A 27,547-nucleotide genomic window follows, 5' to 3' on the forward strand; every position below is an offset into this window, starting at 1 on the left:
CGCCGTAGTAGGATTGGTCATTCCGTTTTCCGTTCCTATTAATCGCGTGGCAGCGCGCCCAAAATAAGAGTGACGTACTGAGTGCATCGGCATTGAGCTCTGAGCCGAGCCGAGTAACTGTCAAATCATATTTCTCAGGATTATATCCACTGAAAACTCAACCACATTAATCAAAATGAGACATTAAAGCCATCAACCCCAGGTATGTAGCCCATCGCATTTTAAAATTAATTTTGTGAATGATGTTGCTGATGGTGTAAAGCGAAAGTACAAGTAAATGTTTCAGTGTGGAAGACCTGGTTAATTGAGTTGTTGACCGTGTTTACACGATAGCCATGCCGAAGCCTGACTCAAGAGTCGTGAATTCACTGGCTTTATTGGGCATGTGATAACAAATGCTTTACTTCAGTTTAGATTCATAGTGTCATGTTCTTGCACCGGGGATTCCCCATAAATTCTGCAGTTTGCACTCTCTCTCTCACACACACACACACACACAGGAACAGACCGTATAGTGCGAGCTCGTTGCTTTAAAACTAAATTATTTAAAAAAAAGCATAGATATGCCCAGATTAATTCCCCGCTTTGAAAATAATAAACGCTTAAAAAAAACATTAATAATAATAATAACGTCGTTATGTTATAAGTGAACACTGCAATGATAAAATAAAGTCTACTTTTTATCAGTTCATCTAATGGTTTGGTGTGGGGGCGATGTGATAGTAAACAATATTTGAAAATATACTTAGAATAGTACCTTCGCACTTCTAAGAAGCAGCTTGAAGTTTTGGCAACCTGAATTAAGTAAATGTAGGCTAAGATTATACGTTCAACCCTGTTACCTTCCTGCATAATTATGTCCCAAGTTAACATATAGGTTATTTAAATATAGATTAAATATAGATTGCATTAGTTTAATCTAAAATCTCATTGTGTGGAAAAATAAAAGAAACTCTTGTCAAGTTCAGACACTTCATTGCTTACATAATGGGCGAGAAAATTAACAGGATTGAAAAAAAAAATTGCTCAGCGAGGTATTGAGAGCTAGCTTACCTGAGGGTTACATTTTTGTCGTTTTATCAAATGTTTGGGACTTAAAAACTATTATAACAAAACAAAAATAATCAAATCCATTGCTGTAAGAGCTAAACAGGAACATGAACTGGCTTTAGTTCAAGTTATGCTATTATAAAAGACTAACAGGGTGGAAAGTGGAAGATTCTAAACTCATTATTAGCAATTAAAATTATCATCCCAAGAAAACATGTTTGGTGTGAAACATTTTGATTATAGAAAGAGAACAATGAATATATTTTGTTAAATAAGTTTTTCATTTTTCAAATGACAGCTTAATTAAAATTCATCCCTTGTTAACTTAATTGTGATATTTCTTGTCATTTTTGAGCTAATAACTGTTCATTTTCAAGTACATTTTTAATTAATGAATCATTATAATATTAATTTATTATTATATTGCATAATATAACCATAATTTTGACAGAAAACTGAAAACATTTGGGCTTTTTCCAGACTTTCTGTATCCTTGTAATAGCCAGAAATATTTGAAATTGTGAATGTGAAAATATATTTATACCATGTCTGTCAGAATACTCAATTCTGATTGGCTGGAAGGTGTGCAATAAAACTCTTTAATGCACAGGTAGTAATCATCAACTCACTCGCACAGAAATTTATCAACACTGTCTTGCGACTTTTATTAATAAAATAACTTTGCTACTAAATCACTACATTATATTTCTCAGCAACGAGGGGGTAACATCGCTTGTTTTGAAGTAATTAAACTCACACGCATCTCTTTCTCTCCCCCTATTAATTTAAATAAATGTAATCTTATCTTACTCACTACTTCTCAGTGTCTGATTCAAAGCGGGCAGAATGCTAGATGTAACGAGCTGTAACTGACGAAAACAACCATCATTTTTATCCTTACGGTCAAATATTGCGCAGCAAACACCAATAGCAGCTTCAAGTTGACAATGCTGTCAAAATTATTATACATCATTTTATAGCCTACATCATTAAACTATATACATCTAATTTTACCTTTAGGTAGGATTAGACCGGGGATGAAAGTAACACCTTTTGTTTGAGCATAACTCCCAAAATTTTATACATGGTAGCCACATTTGTCTACTACAAATATAACTTACTTTGACATGTATTACACAATCACAGATTATGTGAGTTAATGTCAAACACAAAAAGAGTTCTGTTGTTGCTGGTAAGTCCCAGACAGCAACATAGTGTCGGCACAGATCTGGCCCACATCTAGTACAGGTGGATTACACGTGGACCAAATGTGGGCCGGATCTGGGCCGACACTATGTTGCCGTCTGGGGTTGTAACAACTAGCTGGGGATCGATATAACAATGAGAGGTAAGTTGCCGAAATAAGATTCACACAATCTAAATTTATGCAAGAACGTTATTGAAGAATAAACAATAATCAGTTTTGAAATTGAAGTGAACATCTTAAAGTGATAAAAAACGTATTGTATTACTTTTATTCATTTAAATTTAGCACAAAACAATTGCCGTTTGTGTGCACTGTATTTCTGTCACTAGCTATTGTTGCCATCCAGCTAGGTGTATTTTCATGTGAATTTTTCGGGATATCACATAAAAAAACAAAACACTGGATGAAAATGCCAAGATGCACATAAATTCTAAAAATGTGCACACAAAAAAAAGTATGTGTTCAATTGATGTGGATAATGTTTTTATTCAATAAGCGCATAAACTTTGATGGAAACACATTTACCACATAAATCCCTCAATGTGCAACAAAAACTCGTGTTTTGAATGAGAGCATGAATGCAATCGAATTAAACTAGAGAAACAGCTACTTTAGATTTTGTATGTCAAATAACTGTATCTGCAATACAATGATTGCTAGGCAAAATTTGACTTTCTTTCCAGAAAATCAGTTTTTTTGGTCATAAAATCTGCAGCGCTGCTCACAGTTAAATGCCACTTCCCCTTTGAGCTCAAAAAGGTGATGGGAGTGTATGATATTGATGACAACACCACAGATCTTATCTGACTTGTCAAACTGACACTGTTACGACTGACCCCGTGTTACAACACTCCCCGGTCTCCTCTAATGTTACCAGGTTTCCATGGCCACAGAGGAGAACAAGCTTCCTGGGTTCTCGCGACAGAACTCTGAGCCCATGAGGTCATGGGAGCTGGAATCCGTTCTGACCAATCGTACTCTGCGCTTTGTGTTGAGGTTAGAGCAGCAGTTTGTTTGCCCGTCCTGCGGTGGGATCGTCCTGAACCCTCACCAGACAGGCTGTGGGCACATTTTCTGTGCTCAGTGCGTAAAGGCATACATGTAAGAGAAATTAATGAATTTAACAACTTGTTGTATATCAGCAAAGATAAACATGAATTTCAGCCGAAATTACTTTTAACATCTAAAATGATTTGTCAACGTGTAAACTTTCTTCTTTTTAGTGAAAATGGAGGAAGTTCGAAATGTCCTTTAGACAACGTTCCTATAAAACCTGAGGAGGTGAGATTATATAAAAATTTGAAATGCATATTTATCTGCGCTTATCATGAGAGTCACTCAATTTTCCATTATATCCTACTGAATAGCAATTCCAATGCTTGCAGGTTTTTCAAGACAACTGCTGTAAAAGGGAACTGCTAAACTTAGAGGTCTACTGCACCAACGCCCCAGACTGTAAGCAGAGGGCTACTTTATGTAACCTCCAGGTAAAGAGCAAATCATGCTGTAAATTGATGATGAAAAGCTATCCTGATGTGTCCATCATTCAGAGCTGAGTAATATCACTCTCTTTCTCAGGATCATCTGAAAGTTTGCCAGTATGAGCGTATTAGATGTTCCAACTCAGGGTGCAACGACACTGTGTTACGCAAAAACCTAATGGACCATCAAAGGAATGTCTGTTCCTTCCGCCTGGAATCCTGCCAGCACTGCAAGCAGTCTTTTCCCGTATCTCAATTGCTGGTCAGAATGTTTCCGTGTCTCAGTAGTGCATAAAGTCATCTTGTGTTTGTTTCTAATCTTGCCTCTAAACTATGCCAGGCCCATCAGAAGACTTCATGCCCGGAAGTTGAAGTCCCCTGTTCCAACAAGTGTCTGCAGATGATCAAAAGACACAAGGTGTGACACTTAAACAATTCACTCCGGAAGAATACCGCATTTAGAAAGTTCTAACTGTAATGAACATGCAATTATTTTTTATTGCTCTCTTCAGATTAATACAGAACCTCTAAGGCAGGGATGGGCAACTTCAGTCCTAGAGGGCCACTGCCCAGCAGAGTTTAGCTCCAACCCTAATCAAACACACCTGAACCAGCTAATCAAGGTCTTTAGGATTAATAGAAAGTTATAGGCAAGTGCGTTTTTATCAGGGATGGAGATAAACTCTGCAGGACACTGGCCCTCCAGGACCAGAGTTGCCCATCCCTGCTCTAAGGGGACCTCTTGGTAATCTTATATTTTTTCCAACATGTCCATCAACATGTCCCCTTAGAGGCTCAATGGCTTTTAAATAGGTAGAAAAAAAATACATTTCAGTGCTTTTGTAGTCGCTTGCATTCGGTTCCCCAAGAAACTTTGCGCTCACTGGCTTCGCATCGCAAAAGAGCTGAAATATATTTTTTCCTCATGTCATATTATTTCCATCACAAATGTTTTGCCAGTTATTGCAAAGTTTCTCAGGGGAACTAAAAAGTTTTGCAAGCTAACTCAAAGTTACTCAGGGGAACACAAACATTCTGCAAAAGAACGCAGAAGTGTTTTTTCTCCCATCTCAATTTTTTTTTCCATCACCATGTACCTCCCTTCAGGGGCTCTGTAATTACCAGTTGTGCATTTGCTGTCAAAGTTTTGTGAGCGAATGCAAAGTTCTTGGGGTAACGCAAAAGTTTGCAAGCATTCAAAATGATGTTTTATTAACAAACTTTGGGAAGATCATGAATCTACCCAATCAGCGCGAGAGGAGGCTTATATAGAGCCGACTTACCTCTGTTCCACAACAGTTTTTCCAGCATCCCTCCTTCACCCCAACTCCCTTGCTCTCTATTATTTCTTATCCAAGCCAGGGATATGGGGAGGAGCGCTCTGGTTTCAGGCCAATTCCGAGCTCAGAGCCCTCTCCTCGGACAGCACGCCAAATATGCATATTTGATACTATATCTGATTATATATAAGTGTGAACTCGTGAATTTAATATTTCCTCCCAACTCATATTTTTTCATAATGTCCTCTTAGGGGCTTTGTAAAAAAGCTGATTATCAGACTACAAATATTTTAATTTGCTCATTGCTGCTTTTTGATCTCATTCCAGCTGCAAGCACATGCTGATGAGTGTCCTGAAGTGGAGACGGACTGCATTTATAAAAACTATGGCTGCACAGTCAGAGTAAGAAAACATTCAAATTCAACGCTGAAACAAGTGAAAGTGTCATTTTATCAGTGTTGTCCTACTTAATAAGGCTGAATTTCTCGAAGGCATCGTGAGCTAAGTTGATTGTAGAGACCATTAGTGGCAATGGTTCTACAATCTACTTAGGCTTGTGATGCTTTTGGTCGTTAAATACATAAGCTTTGGAGATCTCAACCTTTGAACTCTGTCTTTCCTCCAGGATAAAAGAGGAAAAGTGCAAGTTCATGAAAACACAGAGTTCAGTTCCCATGTTCGGCTTGTCCTGGAAAGTAACACCAAACTTGAAAAACAGGTATGAAATGGGTCGTCAATGTTAATGCAAAATTCAAAATGAAAAAAAAGAAATTCTGGTCCATAAAACATTATCTCTAAGTTTATCCCATCAAATGCTATTATAAAAGGGATAGCTGTGTTCCTGGATTCTGATAGTGAATACATACTAAATAAAATGAATGAATGAAAATGTGTGTTCTTTATAATTTCCTTACTTAAGAGATGCTGAAACACATTGAGAATGCAGAGAATTACTTCATGATTGTCTCTTGTAGCTTATTGCTTAATTACAAATGTTGAATATAATATAAAAATGGTCTTGGCTGTAGGTGGAGCAGTTGCAGCAGGATATGCTTGTCCAACAGGGGGAGCTGAAGGACAAAAGTCTTGTGGTCAGCAGTCTGGACAGAGATGTCACCTTGTGTGACAACACACTTACTACCTTACAGGTAAAGAAACCCTGTATTCAGTCAGGCTACTAAGCACAAAACAGCTTATTGTCCTGTAATTTTAGAATCCATAATATTCAATGCCAAGTTAAAGGAACAGTTCACTAACCCCCAAGTTGACATGTTTCTGAACATATAGCAACAATTATTTTAGAGAATCAAGTAATCACCATTCATTATAGCTACTAGTATTTACTATATGTGGTCATAGTGGTGAATAAGAGCTTGACCAGCTTCAATGTTTCAATTCACACGCATACCTGTGAAGGAAGCTATTTTGGTGTTATATGGTCAGAGTTTGCTGTATGATCTGTGTTTGTTTGGCAGAGGTCTGTGGAGGAGCAGAGAGTTCGGATCTGCAGTGTGCAGCGTGAACTGCGGGATTTGCGGGGCGTTCTAGGGTCTGAATTAAGCGAAGAGCTCCCGAGCCTTCGGGCATCACTGGACTCCCTCAGACAGCAGGTGGCTGTCACAGAAAGCCTCAGGGAACATCTGGGTAAGTCAAGTCTGATTGGCCACAAGAATGTTGAAGAGAGCTACTGAACAAGATGGGTGAAACTCGAAACTTACTCTTCTACGTTTGTGAATGCAAAGGTTTTGGCTGCACAAGTTCAGTTTCACAGTTTGTTGTTTTCAAAACACATGACCTTCATGGTGGGTTAAAGAGATGAGTCTGCCTCCCGAACAACACTAAGAAGGCTTTTCCAAAGTTTGGGTACTGAATAGGAAAAGGATCTATTGGCCACAGTTGATTTTGATATTCTGGGTATTATCAACTGGCCAGAAATCTGAGACAGCAATGAACAAGCTGAGCCGGGAATTTCTCCCTATGTGTTTCCTCTGGTTTCCCTCACAATCCAAAGACAAGATACAGGACAGGTGAATTGGAGACTCTAAATTGTCGTAGGTGTGAGTCACCCCTGTGATGCTAAAACAGGCTCCAAAAACCCCATGACTCTACAGTACATAGGACAAGCAGTTGAGAAAATGAATGTATGTACAAATATGTGTTCTGTTTTCAGCCTTGTTGCAAAGGGAGATATAGTGGACATTAGAGTAAACCGGGGGTGGTCAACCCTGCTCCTAGGAGGCTACCTTCCTGCAGACTTTAGATCCAACACACCTGCCTGTTGTTTTCAAGTAATACTGAACACCTTTTTGTTTGATTAGGGTTGGAGATAAACTCTGCAGGTAGAGCAAATGGTCTTGTATAGCCGGGTTTACCTTCGGACCAAAGGTAAACTCCTGTAGTTTTTACTGGTTTAGACGGTACTATTTTGCCCTTTTGAGGTTTGTAGTTGTCGTAGTAATGCAAGAACTTTTAAAAGTGTCCAATCCTGTTCCTTGAGTCCTTCTTACTACAAAGTTTAGCTCCAACCCTAATTAAACTTAACCGAACCAGCTAATCAAGGACTTCAGGAGTACTAGAAATTTCCAGATACTGTAGATCTATTGGAACAAGTTGGAGTTAAAGGGTTAGTTCACCCCAAAATGAAAATTCTGTCATTAATTACTTAGCCTCATGTCGTTCCTCACACCGTAAGACTTTGGTTCTTCTTTGGAAGAGAAATGAAGATATTTTTGATGACAGAATGCTGTCAAATTTCCTTTAATTGACTGCCTTTGCATCTTCAACTTTGATGCTTCAAAAACTTCATAAAGAGATCGGAAAACTGATCCATATGAATCGAGTGGTTTAGTCAAAATTTTCTGAAGAGAATCAATCGCTTGTTATAATGAACAGATTTATTTAGGCTTTAACTCCAATGTAAACATTGGTTAGCAAACATAAGCAGAAGCTCAACCAAAACCTGCTACACGCGCGAGAACAAACCTCTTCCTGAAGCTCAAACATGCTGCGTAACCAATGAGGTTCATTCTTGTGTGTTACGCAGCACGTTTGAGCTTCCAGAAGAGGTTTGTTCTCGTTGGGTGCAGCAGGTTTGGTTGAGCTTCTGCTTATGTTCGCTGATCAATGTTTACAAGATTTCTGATCATTTTATGAAGTTTTTGAAGTGTCAAAGTGGAAGTTGCAAAGGCAGTCAATGGAAGGAAATCTGACAGCATTCTGTCATCAAAAATATCTTCATTTGTCTTCTGAAGAAGAATGAAAGTCTAACGGGTGTGGAAGGACATGAGGGTGAGTAATTAATGACAGAATTTTCAAATTGGGGTGAACTAACATTTTATATTCTGCATGAAAGTGGCCCTCCAGGACCAGGACTGGACACCCCTGATTAATGGTAAGTTGTTATCTGAAAAACAGTGAAACAAAATAAAGCACACAGTCAGTTCCTTACCATGATAGTTAATTGTGACCATGTTTGTCAAACACCAATAAAGGACAAAAAGCACTATAAATGTAGCCCAGAAAAAAATAATCCTTGTAACTACATTCCATGATTTCTAAAACTGACCAAAACTTTAGCCTGAAAATCTTCCCCTCAATCAAAGCTCTGAAATCACTTTCACGTCTGTCAGAATTTAAAATAGCATGTTTTACGCCAGTCAAAGCGTTTGAATTCCAACATCCTTTTTGGAGCTTGACAATTGTGGTTACCATAAAGAGAAGTGAGAAGATTGATCGAAATGCCTTTTGTGTTCAGTGAAAAAAACAAAAAACCTAACATTTGGTGTGGCCATGACACACCAAACAAAAATCAAAGAAATAGTGGTGTTGAAAGCCGACTCGTGTTATCTCATGTCACCCACGTCTGGACCAAAAGTTTGCACTCAAACCCAGCAAAAACTACATCCAATGTCCAACTAACCTGTATATTCAAACCTTCCTGAGAGAAAATAACTCTCCAAACCAGAGTATTCTGTATTCTTCATTGAAAAAGGGAAACCAGAAGAGCTAGGATTGCAGATAATCAAACCATTTTCACACCAATCTTGCTAACCACAGGCGGATTGGTTGAAAATAATCACAGGTGACATGAAGATGAAAAACGAGAAAAGCCTTCTGTTGCCCTCATGACTTTAACATTTACTTGCTTTTGCAACTTTATCCACTGGTCCACTACAGCGAATAGCTAATCAGGGTGATCTCAGTTGGCCAAAAAGCCACTATTGGGTGTTCGACTAGTGCTGACGGTGCAGAACCCAGCACAAAGACTAGGCCGCTCATTGACAGCTGTCCAACAGTGGACCGTTAGCTTGGTGTGTCACAGCCTATACAGATTCAATACAATAAGATGAGTAATTAATAGAGTTTGTTTCCAATCGTAGACTTATAACCAGCATCACACAATACAATAACATCCAAATGTATCCTCTTTATAGAACTGCAACAGTAGCTCTGTATGTGTTTGTGTCCCTCAGGTGCGTTAGAGCAGACGTGTCAGCGTCATACACGTTTGTTAGACATCCACGTGGAACAGCTGCAGTGTAATGAGCAGCGTTTCCGCCAGCTTGAATCCACCTCCTATGATGGGAAGCTCATCTGGAAAGTGCGTGACTACTGGCACCGAAAAGAAGCCGGCACCCCACTCAACTCCACCCCCTTCTACACCAGTCGTAACGGCTACAAGCTTAGTGTGCGGGCTTATCTTGGTGGGGACAACTCAGGGAGAGGCACCCACATGTCGCTCTATATCACAATAATGCGTGGAGACTTCGACTCCCTCTTACCGTGGCCGTTCCGTCAGAACATAACGTTAACATTACTGGATCAAAGCGGCACTAGGAACCACTTGAGCAGTACTTTCACACCTGACGCCAACAGCGATAGCTTTCGTCGGCCAACATCTGATGCTAATGTGGCCACAGGATTCCCACGATTTATATCCCACAGTGATCTGGAGGTCCCTCGGAATGCCGTTTATATGAGAGACGACACGCTGTTCATCAAAGTAAAGGTGGACACAACTGGATTGGAGGACTTGTAGCACTCCCAAAACAGTATCCAGGAGTCACTATAGCAGGGTTCCTCAAATCCTGCCCTGCAGAGCTTAGCTCAAACCCTGATCAAACTCACCTACCTGTTACTCTGAAGACCTTGAGGTGTCTTTGATTAGGGTTGGAGCTAAACTCTGCCCTCCAGGACCGGATTTGAGGAACCCTGCACTAAAGTGTCACATTTGTTGTAGTAACACTGGTTATGTTTACATGCTCAGATTTGAATTAGTCTGAATCATTTCAAATCATCTGAAGGTTCTGAATGTACTGCTCATATGTGCCATATTTATGAAAATATCAGTTTGAATGAAAAAGTTCTGCGCATGAGAAGAGTGTCAAGTGTTACCATATGGTTTAAATCATAAGTGTTTATGCAGTTACAATGGCTACTGGTTATTTCCAGCCAAGATCCGTTTCTGCTGCGTGGGTCAGTGGCTGTTTGCTTGAGGGAGTTCGTCTTGTCATAGTGAGTGGTGCAGATGGTTGCGCAACACGTTTGGAAACCCGGGTTTGTTTTCTACCTGGGGCATATCTTGATCTCCTATCCCCATCTCTCTCCCCTGTTTTTTCTTCCCCTGTCTGTACAACTTAAAAATGAAATGTATGCACTGATGACTCATTCAGTAAGATCAATAACATGTATTTAGAAAATGGGTAGAATTAAAATTTTTTTTTTTACTTGCTTTTCCCACCCACTTTTGTGGCAAAAAGACAGCAATGCTGTAAATTATTGTTTCTGACTTACCGTTTGAGCTAATAAAGAAAATCTGGACTCTTCAAACATTGGTTCTTGATGCCTGCTGGATGCTATCCTTACATCATCTGCTGTGGAAAAGGGAAAGCAGCTTTGTTAGGTTTTTTCATTTGTTACGGCTGTCATTGTTTTCAAGTTAAAGTTAGTTCAGCAATATATATATAGCTAGCTATCATTACTGTTTAGTAGCTTGCTGATTTAATTAGGCAACCCAGTGTATAACTAGCATGATCTAACTTATCTAAAAACATCTGCTTAACCTTACAAATGAGACAAGAATCAAAAGCAGAGTTAATTCTTATGGTTTTTACATTTCTCACCAAATAAGTTAGTCTCTTCTACCGACCAGCTCCTCACTCACTTTGCCAAGTTAACTGTAGTCACTTACGGAACAAAAATATATGGGAATATACTGCAAAATATAATGCGATATATTACATAATACATTTCCATATATGGGAAACTAGTGCTTATATTTTTCAATATACTGCAATATATGCATTGAACATGTATGGCTATATATTGATACATATAAATGAAGACAAAAATAGCATTACATTCATAAAGTTTCATCCTTTATTATGTACATATATTGCACATACATGTTCCCATATAAATGTGAATGTATTGTACACACATATATACACACATTCACAGAATGAGTTACAATCAGTGGTTACAACAGCCTTCTAGTTCCCAGCATGCTTTGCTTCTGACTGTTAAAGGAGAGTAAATGTTAAAATTAAGTGCCATTTCATGTGTTTTGCTCAATATTGATATAGGGGGAGATCTTTTAGCATTTAATGTTCTATTATTTTAGAATTTAAAAGGTTTTCTGGTATGTGTGAGTTTTTGAGGTTACCATTGCACTGAAGAGTCGAGCCTGTGGTGAGGTTTATGATGAACACCATTAATAATAACTTTATTTAAAAAATAACAGCTGTGCACCTTATAGGACAGTGATAGTTAACAAAAGCACACTTGCATGTACTAAAGTTTCTACCAAAGAGACTGACTTGAAAATATGAGACATGTAAAATGCAAAAATTATAAAATATAAGAAATGTGTTATTTTACCATACTGCATGAGTAAATATATCTGCAATATATTATTCATGCCGTTCCATATCTGATCACATATATTATGGAGTGTATTACTGAATATAAAATTACATACTATGATATATTAGTAAATATATTATCACATATTTTTCAATATATGATAAGTGGCAATTCCTTATGTATTATTCAATATATTGTAATATTATTTACGCAATATATTTTTCTGTAAATTTTTAAATATACTGTTAATTCATGTAATATATTGATCAGTCATATATAGGGAAATATATTTTCTTTCCATAAGGGGTGATGCACATAAATGTGCTGTGTAGGCCTGTGCACTGCACTAAACACGTATGCCAGGTCATTTTGAAATAAGTAGAATCAATTATGAAATAAGTTTTTCCACCTACAGTTTTTTTTTTTTTTATTATTATTATTCGCCCTGGTACTATTTTCACAACAAAACTCTTAAAATCCAAACTGATCACACTTGTAACACAGCTAGTCATTCTTTCAAAACATGATCTCATGCTTTTGTTCTAGTTGTGCATATTTCAATTCTAATCACTGTTTCAAAACACAAGATCATTGTGATATGTAATGAGAACATTTGGTTTAATCACCGAAACACAACAGTATGTTCTTCTTTCAGTTTAGTACTTTTAACAATCAGTTCATTCAATAGCAAACAATGCAAGATACACGTTTCAAATCACCCTTGTTGCTGAAATAATTACACAGGCTACAGATCCCACATTAGAAAATACACTTACATTACCTAAATGACATAATTGACATAAAATCCATAATGTTTGTAGTATAATCTATTCAGTGTGTTATCAAAAGGTGTGATGAAGTATGACATGGTCATGAGGTTTTGTGTAGAACAGTGTGCTGCATGTACAGTAAATGTTCTCTGTACCACATGACTGAATCTATACAGTAGTTGACCTTTATAAGGGTGAGTTATAGTAATGTGGCAGTCTTTACCATGGTAATGCCTCCGTTTACAGTATCACATGGCCTACTATAATGTAAAATGATGCCATCTGTCTGTCTCCCTTCTTCTGATGCATCTCTGATCAATCTGATGTTATACAGTCATTGACTGTTTATTTTCCCTTGTACTCTGTCCTGCTCTGTGTTCACAAATTTCAAATCCCTTTGTATCTGTATCTCTCTCTCTCACACACACACACACACACACACACACACACACACACACACACACACACACACACACACACACACACCATGTTTTATGTGGACTTAGACATAATGATTTCTATACTGTATAAACGGTATATTCTATCCCCTACCCCTAAACCTAGCCATCACAGAAAACTTTCTGCATTTTTACATTTTATAAAAATATAATTTTGTATGATTTATAAGTGGTTTTCCTCATGGGGACCAAAGAAATGCCCAAACAAGGTCTACAATTACTGTTATTACCATCCTTGTTGGGACATTTGGTTCACAACAGTGTTTACCAGGACCACACACACACACACACACACACTTTGAAAATTGTAGTTATCATCTAAGATAATTTCTTATAATGAAAAAAGAATTCATTACATTTGGTTATCCATATCAGAAATGGCAAATAAGTTCTATAGAAACTGTGCCTGTAGAATCAATATATATATAGAAATCTATAGGTGTACCAAATGAATCATTGATTAACCATTAAGTTGGATTGAATAACAGGCAAATGTATTAAACTGAACGAAAAGAGATGAAAATGAAAAGTTTGATAGTAATAGTAAAATTATGAAAGGTAGTTACTGTGAATGAAACATTTATATAGATAAAACACTTATTTTGCATAGTGAAAAGGATACTTTGTGATTTTATGTATTGTACTAAAATTTGTTATTGTACTAAAACTTGTTATTGATGTTTAAATCAGGACAAGTAAAACGGTCTTTCTCTTGCCCCTTCAAAAAATTAAGTGGTAATGTCGAGCCATAATAAGCCTATGTGCCAGGGCTCAGCCCCGGATGGCCCCGGCCCAATTTAACCCCTGTGTGTGTGTGTGTGTATATATATATATATATATATATATATATATATACACACACATTCGTCAACACTTTATTTTGATGGTCCACTTTAGTCATTCTATTAACTACAGGTAACTTTGCAACTATATGTCGACCACCAGTTATTAGAGTATTAGTAGACTGTCTGCTTAAAATCTGCTGACACTTTATTTTGATGTTCCTCGGCAGATATTCTACTGACTATTTAAAGAGTAATTTTAAAGCTACATGTCAACTTATTCTACTAATCCAAACCCTAACACCTAACCTGTATATACATGTATGTATATACCTGGCATTCCCTGACAGCAACATAGTGTCGGGCCAGATCCGGCCCACATCTGGTCCGCGTGTAATCCACATGTACCAGATGTGGGCCGGATCTGGGCCACACTATGCTGCTGTCTGGCATGTGTCTTGGTCAATCATATCACAAGCAGACAAGGGAGACATTCCCAGTTACACCTGGTGTTTTAATTCATCCACTTTCAACCAATTCTGTCCTGATTTCTTCAAGGGGAGGGTCTATTGGTGGGAAAATGTATGGGCTTTTTCAGATCTTTCGATGTAATGGACGAAATAAGCTCACGCAATTTACATATGAAGGTGACCAGAGACGACGGAAAAACACAGAGAGTCACAAAGTGACATATAGTTAGTAGAATGTCTAAAGTGGACTATTGAGATAAAAAAAATTGTAGCCTTATGTTTATGTTTTTTAGTAAAGAGCAAGTAATCAAGAGCAAGCACATTTTGAAAGCCCAGAATTCACACCTAGATCACGTCCACATATTGTGTGTATATATTTTTATATCCATTTCCTCTGTAATATCCCACAAATTTCTTCACCACTTGTGCCCAATAATGTGCAGACCTACAATGAAAGTGTTTGTACCCAACCCTCGAGCTTCAATGTGAAGTATGAGACTGACAACTGTATAAATAGGTACATTATTACAGGCAGGCAACATGACACTGGCATGGGTGCTCGTGCTTTGTGTGGTGGGTGATGGGACAATAGCCGCTCATATGACGATGAGCCCCACTAGCTATTTATAGATATTGTCCACAACTACGTCTAGCTGTTGTCGGCTGGAGTGTATCTGTGCGTGTGCAAGTGTTTTCAGACAAAAACAGCTCCAAAGATGTGGAAGAGGGAAAAAATTTGGATGATTAAGCGTAAGTGTCACATTTTGGATGTATGGAATGCCATTGCTTGTGGTGGAGATGTACTGAACATCAGAACCAAGAACTGAGTTAGTCATTTAACCACTACTTTTAAATTAAAATAAGACACTAACAAAACACAGTCATTGTGTGGCATTTGTGTAGGGGTATTTGAGACTTGATGTCTCATGTGTGATTTGTGTTTCAGCACCTACCGAGCACCCAAAGGAGTCGAAATACAGGCCTGTGCTGGAGGTATTCCCCTTCACAAAAACACCAAACCCATTTACACCCAGCTTGTGGAAAGTCCCGTACTCTTTGTCAGTTTGCAGACGGGGAAAAAAAAAGAGTGTTACCAGGCAGTTGCATTGTTCAGTGATCTTGAATGGGTTGCCACAACCACGTCCTCTCTATGTACAACCTTGACCATTTTTGGGACGCAGTTTAGTTCACAAAAGAATAATGTTCATTTTGAATGCACAGTGAACACTGTTCCCATCCTATTATAGTTTATTAGAAATAACATTCAAACCATAAAAACAGGCAACACTTTACTTAAAGCCTTTATGTATACTGCATAAAGAAGGTATTCATAATGTACGTTATAATGCATTATATCTTTACATAAAAATTTACATTGAAATGCAATATAATATTTGCGGAAGTTGTAACAATTAAGTATTATAAAATGTATTAGCTACAATTATTCATTAAATCATACAAAACACATTTATAATGCATTGTAAAGTGTTACCAAAAAAAAAAAGTTACTTGAAATAAAACGAGTTTACTGAAATAAAATAAAAAAGTTCATTAAATGTTATTTCATCTAATTGCAAAGGCAACATTTGTCATTTTCATTTAGTTAATTGATATACTACAATAACTAAAGCTAAAACTGAAATAAAATTAATAAACTGTATAAACTTTTTTTTTTTTTTTAAATACTATAACTAACTTAAATAAAATGAAAATGAATAGTTATATAATAGTTTTTTTTTTCCACAAGAATAATAACATTCACATATGGTTCACATATTCACAATATTTTAATTTGATCATGATCAAAATTTTAATTTGGCATCTAGTAAAAATGAAGCTGGCTGGACTGAAAAGACATCCTGTGGGTTACACTTTATTTCGATGGTCCACTTTAAACATTCTACTATAAGTAACTTTGCAACTACATGTCAACTAGCAATCATTAGAATATTAGTAGACTATTAGGTTAGGGTTAGTTCACTTCGGAATGAAAATTTCCTGATAATTTACTCACCCCCATGTCATCCAAGATGTTCATGTCTTTCTTTCTTCATTCGAAAAGAAATTAAGGTTTTTGAGGAAAACATTCCAGGATTTTTCTCCATATAGTGGACTTCAGTGGGTTTCACCGGGTTGAAGCTCAAAATTGCAGTTTCAGTGCAGCTTCAAAGCGCTCTGCGTCATCCCAGGCTATGAATAAGGGTCTAATCTAGCGAAACGATTGGTCATTTTCTAAAAAAATAAATAAATAAAAATGTATATACTTTTTAACCACAAATGCTCGTCTTGCACTGCTCTGCAATGCGCCACGCAACGTTGAAAGGTCACGCATGACGTAAACGATAGAACTGCGGTACGGCGAAAAAGTCCAATATCGTTGTTTAACCCTTTTTGTAAAGGCCGTTTGGCTCAATCTTTGCAGGTTCGCGTTGTAGACACTGGATCGGTACTTCCGCCTACGTCACGCATGACCTTTGTAACATGATTATAATATATATTTTTATATAATATATATATATATAAATATATATTTTTTTAAGAAAATGACCGATCGTTTCGCTAGATAAGACGCTTATTCCTCATGTGGGATCGTGTAGAGCCCTTTGAAGTTGCACTGAAACTGCAATTTGGAGCTTGAATCCCATTGAAGTCCACTATATGGAGAAAAATCCTGGAATGTTTTCTTCAAAAACCTTAATTTCTTTTCAGCTGAAGAAAGAAAGACATGAACATCTTGGATAGCATGGGGTGATTATTAGGAAATTTTCATTCAGAAGTAAACTTAGGTTTAAGTTTAGTAGAATAACTGACATACACTTGTAAAGTTACTTATTGTCAGAGGAATGTCTGTTGGGGAGCTTCAAGTGTTTGCAGATATTATGCAGACAGTCTACTAATACTCTAATAACTGCTAGTCAACATGTAGTTGTAAAGTTACTTATAGTTAGTAGAAAGTCTAAAGTGGACTATCGAAATAAAGTGTTACCCATCCTACTTCTATAGAAATGATATCAGCGTGTGCATGAATTAATAAAAGTATATTAATAGCAATATCTGATGTTGTCTTTTGCCCAGAGTTTACTCCCCCGTGACCCTATGAGCAGGTTCAATCTGAAGAGAAGTTCCCCTAAAGATGAGTTCCCAAACCTGGACAGAAACCGCACCCTCATGGGCCGCATCCTCGACCTGCACATGTACACGCGACAGTTCAACCGGGCAACTGAAAGCGGGGTCCTTTTTGATGATATCGTACGCCCTGGACTTGAGGATCCGGGTGAGTTATTCTAAAATATTTTCTGATACATTTCACACAAACAGTCAATTCATAGAATGAGTCATAACCTCCACAGAAAGGTTACCAGACTGCAGAGAAATGAAGCCAGAAGCTCAACTTTCGCTTCTCTGAATGAATGTTTCAAGCAATGAGATCTACACAGATGACACATGATCCACTAAAGCACATGTGTTAAGACTTCGAACGTGTAATCGTGTATTATATATATTTTCCATTGATTTCTATTGTATTTATATTACATGTAAATGTCCACCATTAGCTTCACATAAACCTTTTTTTCTGCACTTTTACATCTGAAGACATCATTACTGTTTATAGTCATTTTCATCATGGGAACCATTGTGAAAAAGAAGTACACTTAAGCATACTTTTAAAAATAGTACTTATTACAAAAATAATATACTTTAAAAGAATAATATACTTAATGTGATGCTTTTGGACACTTAATTGCATGTTAATTGCAATTAAATGAAAAAAATACTCAATACCCTCATGTCACCCGTAAGACGTTCATCTTCGGAACACAAATTAAGATATTTTTGATGAAATCCGAGAGGTATACGACTCATCTGTAGACAGCAATATAATCTACACTTTCAAGGTCCAGAAAGCTACTAAAGACATTGTTAAAACAGTCGATGTGACTGCAGTGGTTCAACCTTAATTTTATGAAGTGACGAGAATACTTTTTATGCGCGAAAACAAAACAAAAATAACGACTTTATTCAACAATCTCTTCTCTTCTGTGTTAATTCTCATACATTGTTTATGTCCAGCTCTTCCAGGTTCTCTGTCAGAACGGCGACTCATTATTGGCTGGCTCCTGCGTCAGCATCACACGCATGCAGACGTAAACACGAAAGCCTTTACTGTGCTTACTGCGGCAACTGTGTAAGGATAATCACAGGGAAGAGAAGATGTTGTTGAATAAAGTTATTTTTGTTTTGTTTTTGCGCACAAAAAGTATTATCGTTGCTTCATAAAATTAAGGTTGAAACACTTGTTGTCACGTGGACTGTTTTAACAATGTCTTTAGTACCTTTCTGGACCTTGACAGTGGTAATTAAATTGCTGTCTATGGACGAGTCCGTTACCTCTCGGATTTTGTCAAAAAATATCTTAATTTGTGTTCTGAAGATGAACAAAGGTCTTGAGAGTGAGTAATAAATGACAGAACTTTCATTTTTGGGTGAACTAACCCTTTAAGCACACTTCTTTTTCTAAAGGACTGCATTTATTCAGGTTTTACTGTCTTTGTGGGTTCACAAAGCACATGTCAGAAGAGACTCAAGTGAATATCAGGTCTTGGTTTTATATATCTGTGAACCCCTGCGGTTTCATAAAGGTACTGCATTGTCTGATAAATGATGTGGACTTTTTAAAATAACTATATTGTTTGGGGTCCCTGGGAGGGGAAAAGATTGACAATATTTTTAAGTTACGCATTTTCTGCCATAAATGTCCTAGCACTCTGAACTCAAAACACAGTTGTGAATGAACTTTTTTAAGATTGACTGAACCTTTAGTCTAGAGTCACACCTTTCTCTCTGAATAAAAAATCAAGTGAATCATTAACAAATACAGATCATGCTTTGCATTTGTAAACCCTGTCCTTTTATGTTACATTTTGGTTCTTGTCTGACTTTGTCTGACAGGGCAGTCCATAGGACCAAAAGCAGTTGGCTGTTTAGCAGGAGATGCTCAATCATATATCCTGTTCTGTGACTTTTTTGACCGTATTATCGAGTCTTACCACGGCTACAAGGTCACCAGTGATGCAGTACAAGAGAGCGACTTTAATTATGACAACCTGAAGGTACGAAGAAAATAATAACAAGTAACAACTCTTTAATGTCTCAACAATGAGATTAAATGGAGACCAAATGAACAAGTTTGCTAAAGTATCCTGATGTTTCACCTGAGAAAAAGACTCACTCTACGTTACTTTTATCACTCCATACTAGCTCTGCCAGTGCATAATTTTAGGAGAAACTTCTCCATTAAGTCTCTTTCCTCTCTGGGTAAATTTTGTGATTATAATCTAGTCATGAGCGATGTAGAATAGTGTTAAATCTGGAGTGGATGTATAAAGTCTGTGTTTATGTGTGTAGGGTGGGGATGACTTTGACCAAGAATATGCATTGAGTTGTGAGGTGACTGCATGCCGCAGCATAGAGGATTACTGCTTCCCTACACACTGCAGCAGAGGGGAGCGCAGACAGCTCCTCACACTGGCCAAAACAGGTACTGATCATGGGTCTACTTAGACCCAATCCTGCTCCTGGAGAGCCACTGTCCTGCTCCAGTTTAGCTTCAATCCAAATTAAATACACCTGAACCAGCTAATCAAGGTTTTACTAGGCAGACTATACACTCCCAGGCAGGAGTGTTGAGGCAAGTTGGAGTTAAACTCTGCAGGACAGTGGCCCTCCAGGAGCAGGTTCGGACACCCCTGACTTAGATGGATATGCTTTATGCTAATGTAACTTGTTTTGTAGCTTTGGAGCAGTTGGCTGAGGATCTGCCAGGAAAGCTTTACTCCATAGATGAACTCAGCCATGAGAGTGAAGGCCGCAGGGTTGTGATGGACTCTCCACCATCTTCTTTGATAAAGATCGGTGTGGCTCGTGACTGGCCTGATGCGAGGGCCCTGTGGTTGGTTAGCGTTAATAAGTTGTGGTTAAATAATGCTAAGCAATTCGATTTTGCTTATATGTTTTAATGTATGTTTTTGCCTTGCGATCAGGTTGAGTATGGACGGGACCCTGGCTGTCTGGGTTAACATGGAGGACCATTTGAAACTGGTGTCTTATAGAAGTGATGCTTGCTTACAAGAAGCATTTAAGACTATCTGCATCAATGTGCTGAAGGTTTATTTCAATCAGCTACCTCATACAATATCATGTTGATATGTTTTCTGTGAGAAGACAAAAGGTCCTAATATCGAACCCTGAGGCATGCCATATATAGTCTATGTTGCACATACTAAAAATCTAAAATATGTCTTTTTAGATGGAGACAGCATATAAGAAACTGAGACATCCATTTATCTGGAAGCCTCACCTGGGCTGGGTGGTCAGCTCACCTGCAGAGATAGGCACAGGCCTGAAGGCAAGTGTCACAGTGAAGCTGCTACATCTCGCTGAGAACAAACGCATGGATGACATCCTGGACAGACTACGACTTGAGATGGAAGAAACAAGTACGGCAAAACTTTGTAGTGTAATATCATGCATGATATCAGCCACAGTCTAACATAAAAATGTAATTAGGCTGCATAAAAAGAGTAATATGTCCGAATTTGCAGTATTCATAAAACAGTAGGCAAAAAATACCCAGATGACCTACTACTTCCGGCAAGATTCTGAAGTGTGCAATATAACAGACACTTTACTATCCCATGAGGCCATAGCAGACGAGTTGTGAATGGCAGTGAAGTGACACAACAAATGCTGCAGGTCACGTTACAATGACAAAACATGGCGGATGCAGCACATCCAGATTAAATTTATATTAGACACATTTATAATGATATAGGACATACTTTAGCACTTATTTAAAAGAAGTACCGATAACACTTTTTTACAGTATGTGTACTTATCCAAGAAAGTACTGTAATATAAGGTAACTACATGAGTTAAGATTAGGTTTAGGGGTAGGTTCAGTGTTAGTACCTAGTTACAGCCCAGTTATTGTAATTGCTATAGTAAGTACATAGTATGTATGCAGAACAGGAAAAGGTTCTAAAATTTAGGACACTAACTGGTCTTAGCATTCCTTGAGGCATTTTTGGGGTATCTCAAATGTCCTAGTGTCACAAACAGTCCAAAATTTCATACAGGTTTTAATTTTTTGGCTAATAATTTTTGAACAAAATGGCATAGAAGCATTTTTGTCCTGTCTTCTTGGCTCATGTTGAGCTCAATGTACTTGGTGGTTTCAAAATCTATCATTTTCATTAATTAATTTTTGCTAATCCTTCTACAAATTCAATGTAACGTTAACCAACTTCTGCATAGATGATATTCACACTATTCACATAGATTAGATTTTTCACACCACGGTTATTGTGGCCAAAAAATATCACGATATCGATATATCGGGGTTGATCAGTCTAAATAATTTTTACTTCGTTTATTTAGTTTTTCTCTTTCAGGGCTGCTGCACATTTTTTAAAGTCAAATGTAAGGCTTTTTAAGTAAAATAAATAAATAAATAAATAATAAATAAATACTAGCATTGTAGCCTATACATTATGGCTGTTACCAGTCAAATGAAATCATTATCAACAAAATCCATCTTTGCAATACAGAGGTGACACAGAATGAGAAGTGGCATTCATATATTTACACAGCATTTACAATTTGTCTACATAAATTTAATTCAATATTATATATTTAAATAAATCTTTCTAATTTTAACTTTTTAATTAAAATGTACCTTAAATATGAAACTAAACTAAACTGCCAGTAGGTGGAAGCAAGTCACTGTCTCAATGAGTGAGTCAACCGATTTGTTCAAATGAGGAACGAAGCTCGGATTCATTCGTTCTAAACGCGGATTCAGTCAGTATAACAAAAGCATTTCTGTTGCACGGGGACTCTGTTCTGCCGTTCATCATTTTGAAATGTTCGTTGGCGAAATAAAGGGGAAAAAAACAATATTAACAATACTGTGTCTAAAATGTAACTCACATTGTTAATTTAACAATAAGTTGAAGGAACATTGCATTTGTGCTGATTTGGGGAAAACGGCACTCTTGCTCGTGTGATATTGTAAAACAACTACATCTTATAATGTGATATAATGACAAAAAAATGTCGGGGCAAAAAAAATGCCCGTGTATCTTGAATTTTGAGGGCATAACTGCATGCATAGTTACATCACGCTGAATAAGACGAGTAAAGAAAACGCGGTACTTAAAATAATCACCCTTTATTTAAATATATGAACACAGAAAATTGCTGTTAATATAACATTTCCCATTCCATGACTAGTAAAATAATCGCAACTTACTCTCTGTAAAATGGCGTTATCTGCAGGGTGATGGACACGGAGGGGGGTAAGAGGTTAATGGTGTTGCCACCCCTAGGCAAATCCTGCGGATTGAGCTGTCTAAGGAGCCGAAAAACTCCCATACTGTCGAGTGTCGAGCTTATCTACTATTCTTCGGGTGTAGACAGAGCCTCTCACTCTCCCGCTCGAAATAACGTACCTCAGGGATGACGTGTTTTTGTAGGCCAACCCGGAAGTTAGCGGCGCACAGGTTCCCTCGATTGAAAGCCTATACATTTTTCCCATAGACTTTTGGAAAATCGCAGAAAATAAGCTCTGTGTTTAACAAAGGGTTATGACACTTACACGTTTTGTCTATCAAGATAATCTTTACAAGTTAACACAATATTTATAGATTTTGAAGCCTAAATAAAGTCGTCAGATATAAAAGGCTAACAGTAGGCTATAAACGGACTACAGCACACCATGGTCGCAGATCAACGTCACCACCACCACGCTTCCTCAAACTTTATTTATAAAACAAAGTTATTTAAAAACATGCTCGCTGATTATGATCTGTGCTGTTATGAATACTTATACACTTTTTCATGAGAACTGTTGTCCAAATGTCCCGTTTTTAATAATGACGTCTAACCTCCCCGCCAAAGGAAGTAGTCCCTTTTAGCAATTTGTTAGCAACCGCAGATTTTAAGACACCGTAAAGGTTTAAAAAATCACAAGCGGGTTATAACTGGTGTGTTTTATGTCATAGATCAAAACGTGAAAGTATTTAGAGGCGTTGTTAACCACAGACCTTATTTCAGGCGATTTAGCAAAAACCCATAGACTTTATGGCGTTGGAACCGGAAGCCCTAAAATGGGTACTGGGTTTCCAGGTTTTGCCTACAAAAGGCTGCGCTGTGTCGTCTTCTTGTTTGACAGGCGTCAGCGTTAAGGTGCAATACTGCCACCTGAGAGCTCAACCAGATACTGGCGCTGGAGTATTTACATGTCATGATATCATAAGCGTCCTATTCATTTTAAATACCGGTATATCGTCACACCCTAAATTAACACGATATCCATATTTCATGCTTTGAATATCACGGTTATCGTCAATACCAGTATATTGTGACACCCCTAATTCACACCAAGCTTGTAAAACAAAACCATTTGTTAATCAAAGCTCCATGAAGATGACGGCAAGAACAAACATGTCGTGCTAAAAAAAAAGTAGCAGCCACTGCTATATTTGCAAGATTGATCTAATCTGAATGTTTAAAGGTGCTAAAGAGGATCTTTAGAGGATGAGTGCATGCGTAAGAACAACCCCCCTCCTTCACAGCTCATTTCGAGGGAACGCCTCCCAAAAGTCGTGCACCAGTATTGGAACACGAGTGTTTACCACCGGCATTCGCTGTGTCGTGTTAGTGGATTCATTATGTCGGACTCACCGCAGGTAACTCATAATCTGCAGTTGTTATTCCTGTCTCCTGACAAAAACATTGCATGCGGCGCCTGTAGAGTGTGGAAAGTTACTGGAGCGCGCAGCCGCGCGTCTCTCACAAGGAACGTCATGGCAGTGATTGACAAGCCAGAGGGCCAATCGTTTACGCGATGATCGCGCAAACGATTGGCTGATGTTTTTAAGGCCCTACCTCGTGCACAGATGATGTATATTAATATTATTACTTTCAGTGCACCTAATAAATAGTCTTTTATCAGTTAGTAAAGACAGTTTCAAGTAATATTGCAAAAATTAATAAAACAAAACATCCTCTTTAGCACCTTTAACTAAAAAAAGTCTCTTAAAAATATATTTTTGATCACAAATACTATAAAGAAACTTAAACTGTTGCATTATTTTTATTTACCATGCAGGCTGTCCAGGCATCTACAAAATCAGCAACCTGCAGACAATTGGATTGAATGAAGTCGGGCTGACCCAGTTAGTGGTGGATGGGGTCAAACTTCTCATCCGAATGGAGAAAAGACTGGAAAACAACAGTGGCATTGATGACCTGGTACCTGCTCAGAAGTAAAGCAGCCATCAGGAGGCTTTTTGTTTTAGGAGAACTGAAGTACCATCGCTCTGGAGTTCTCATCGACATTATGATAAAAAAGGGAGTTTGCTACACTTTTTGATTTGTTTGTAAAATATTTTTGAAGCTAGTGGTTTATTCGCATATGGCTTCTATCATCATTAGAGTGAATCTCACGAAGGAACACCCTGGTAATATTACATCCTATTCTACATAAAGAAAATGAAGCCTATTTTAGGTCCACTATATGAACTTTTCACTAAGCCATCACACCCACACACATGTTTTCATGTAAAAAGTAATTGATTTTGTCTTTCTTTTGGTTTTGGCCTGCCTGAAATACGAGAAGAGCATTTCTTTGAAATGTTAATGAAATCCGCCCTACACATAGCATTTTGTTGCATTTGCGCTAACGGACTCATTTCACAGTCAGGAATATTTACTATATCCTAAACATAGATGATCATGTGCAAAACAAGAACAGAATGTTCATATTTCCTTTAGGAAAACCACAATTACTTGATGTAATTATTGCAGTGAGGATTGTGGAAAAAAAGGACACAAAAACATTTTAGTTCAAAGACTCATTTCAAGTAAGCTTTAATGTGCTCCAGTGGGACTGAAGTTGAACCACAGTGGCCCAAGGGATTTTCCGCAGAAATGTACAGTACAATGTCGAGAGAATAAATGGGAAGAGTGTGTGGAAGGATGAAATGTGTTGAGTTAATTGCATTTTTTTGGAGATCCTCAGCCTTCAGCTTCCTTTCCCATCCAAACACTTTCATCCGTACAGCCATTTAAAAAAAGAAAAAAAGAAATGTGTCCTGGAAATGTACCGTCACAAAATGGAACATCACAGTTGACATTCGAACATTCAATGCCTCTCTGAGCTTTAATCACAGCTTTACCCTTTTAATATTTTTAGTCACTAGTCCTTTTTCTCAAACTACGGAAACTTGACCTCATCTTCCCTTAAAAGTGTGCAGTCACAACCTCTTTAATCAGCATTACAGTAATACAACATAGACAGCATTGCACATTTAACCTTCGATACGTCAGTACAAAAGAACTAGTAGAAAGTACCAGTATGAGTGGTTGTAATCCATCATCATCATCATCTTCATCTTCATCATCACCACTTATTACGAAACAAAATACATTTTACACACACACAAAAAAGTCATGCATTCTCTGGATGAACGGTTTCTACAGTTAATAAAACAAGGCATAAAATGGCTTAATAAATAAATTTCTGCTAGTTATTAGTTGAAGCTTTTCTCGTTTCTTGATTTTGAATGGGAAATAAATGGCCCAGTGTTGCTGAACTGGCCCAGTCTTGCTCCGAACACACTGCAGTATTTCTGCAGCGTTGTAGTTTGATGAAGTTAGTCTCAGTGTATGTTCTGTATGGAATGTTAATGTAGACGCTCGTTTACTAATTTCTAGCTGATCCGTACATCCAAACCATCTTGCTTGTGGGAAATACACTGCCTGCTCTACATAACACTTAGTCGTTAATTCTCTGATGTTATGATCACATCTAATTCTCACTCTGAATTAAAAGGATAATTCACCCAAAATGAAAGTTCTGTCATTATTTGCTCATCCTCATGTCCTTCCATGTATGTTGTTATTTCTCTGTAGAATACAAAAGTAAACTTGCAAGTTAAACTAAACTAAGCGCAGCTCATTTTCGGTGATAAGCGACTTGCATTTTGGATTGTTACAAAGTGTAACGTATGGCTATTGCACACAAATCCCAATGTGTGGAATATTATGGTCATTTTTGGAGCTGGTCATGGAAAAAAGCTGTGTCAATTCTTCAAAATTTAATGGAAAATAAGAAGAACATACGGGCTTGATCGCATGAGGGTGAGAAAATAACAGAATTTCCATTGTTGCATAAACTGTTCCTTTAAAAACAAATGTTGAGAACTTTTAAAAGAACTGTTAAGACTGAGTGGTGTCAGTCTAAAAAAAGGAGGAAAAAAAAGCAACAAACTAAACAAGTATGACACATTGAACATAATTTTTCTGTACAGAGCTCAATAGTGACTATACAACACCTCCACATAAGTAGGCTGAAAGTCTTGTATTATACAACTCTATGATCAATTCAATACAACAAAACATTCTATATCTTAACTGTACATGTGGAAAAAGTCATTTTGAAGTTCGTTACGATAATTAGCTCGACAGATTTTTGTCCTGCCAACCCTGTAAGGGTTTCGATATTATTGCAAGATGGTTGTTTTAACCAGGCATATATGCTAAAGGTCATGGGCTAGGGCGTTTTTTCTCTTTTCGCATTCATATTTTTTCTCCACTAAACATTACAGCAGTAGCTTACAGAAGCAGGAACTCAAAAATGGTGCTCAAACTTCCTGGCAAAATTCCTTTTTAGTGTTGCCTATAGTTTTGTATTTTTTCCAACCCTTTGCTTACAGCTTGAGCTCATTGGCAATTTTCGAAGCGATGTTCTTGAAGGCGATAGACGTTCCCGATATGCGTTTGAAGCGAACACCGTTGAGAGACAGGCGGGGCAGTTTGCAAACCTCCATCTCCCATTGGACGAGGCTGTCCTGGCGCGCGTCGCCATGCACACAGAAGAGCAAGAAGCGCTCGCGCTGCTCGTAGTCGCAGTTGTTGGCGTCCAGCACCTTGCGGATTTCTCTCATCATGTCTCCTGGCTCCATGGACGAGGTGGTCTTCATACTCCAGGTGAAACGCAGCGATCTCGGCTTCGAGTCACGACCTTCCTCCTTGGGTTCTCCGGATCCGCTCCTGATGACAAACACAGAAGCGTTCAGAATGTCAGGTTGATCCTCATCGCAGATACTAAACCATGAGCTC

At 37.8% G+C, this 27,547-nt stretch overlaps 3 protein-coding genes across 8 annotated transcripts in view; 1 reads left to right on the forward strand and 2 right to left on the reverse strand.

Moving 5' to 3' along the window:
- The window catches only part of elavl2 (ELAV like neuron-specific RNA binding protein 2), a 71,805-nt gene extending 48,974 nt beyond the window's left edge, over positions 1-22,831 (reverse strand). The window contains 2 exon segments of the mRNA XM_048170106.1: positions 10,812-10,891; positions 22,674-22,831. Of these exon segments, the coding sequence (XP_048026063.1) occupies positions 10,812-10,850 (39 nt within the window). The 5' untranslated portion in view covers positions 10,851-10,891; positions 22,674-22,831.
- Positions 1-25,512, forward strand: LOC125255103. 2 transcript variants are annotated; one of them, XM_048170081.1, is made up of 18 exons: positions 1-202; positions 3,135-3,358; positions 3,481-3,538; positions 3,643-3,744; positions 3,836-4,000; positions 4,079-4,156; positions 5,346-5,420; positions 5,644-5,736; positions 6,047-6,166; positions 6,494-6,662; positions 15,309-15,355; positions 17,438-17,636; positions 19,313-19,473; positions 19,769-19,901; positions 20,156-20,312; positions 20,404-20,527; positions 20,670-20,859; positions 24,534-25,512. In XM_048170081.1, the coding sequence occupies exons 2-18, from the start codon at positions 3,141-3,143 to the stop codon at positions 24,692-24,694; spliced, it is 2,250 nt and encodes a 749-aa protein (XP_048026038.1). In that variant the 5' UTR covers positions 1-202; positions 3,135-3,140; the 3' UTR covers positions 24,695-25,512. The 2 variants fall into 2 exon arrangements, 1 of the variants encoding a protein (XP_048026038.1); XR_007181833.1 differs by lacking the exon at positions 24,534-25,512 and having other exon boundaries at positions 4-202; positions 20,156-20,316; positions 20,670-20,811.
- Positions 25,264-27,547, reverse strand: part of mark1 (MAP/microtubule affinity-regulating kinase 1) — a 63,981-nt gene continuing 61,697 nt past the window's right edge. For all 5 annotated transcript variants that reach the window (XM_048170050.1, XM_048170023.1, XM_048170015.1 and 2 more), the window contains one exon: positions 25,264-27,478. Coding sequence is in view for 4 of the 5 variants with exons in the window: in XM_048170023.1 (XP_048025980.1) it covers positions 27,136-27,478 (343 nt within the window). In the remaining variant the exon portion in view is untranslated. The remainder of the gene's footprint in view (positions 27,479-27,547) is intronic.

This window comes from Megalobrama amblycephala, linkage group LG2 (genome assembly GCF_018812025.1).
Source record: "Megalobrama amblycephala isolate DHTTF-2021 linkage group LG2, ASM1881202v1, whole genome shotgun sequence".
Lineage (NCBI taxonomy): Eukaryota > Metazoa > Chordata > Actinopteri > Cypriniformes > Xenocyprididae > Megalobrama > Megalobrama amblycephala.

Coding starts and splice junctions, on each gene's coding strand:
- LOC125255103 (XM_048170081.1), top strand. CDS start 3,141: ATGGCCACAGAGGAGAACAAGCTTCCTGGGTTCTCGCGACAGAACTCT. Junction 3,539..3,642: donor TTCCTATAAAACCTGAGGAG/GTGAGATTATAT, acceptor CAATGCTTGCAG/GTTTTTCAAGACAACTGCTG. Junction 20,313..20,403: donor CCTGATGCGAGGGCCCTGTG/GTTGGTTAGCGT, acceptor CCTTGCGATCAG/GTTGAGTATGGACGGGACCC.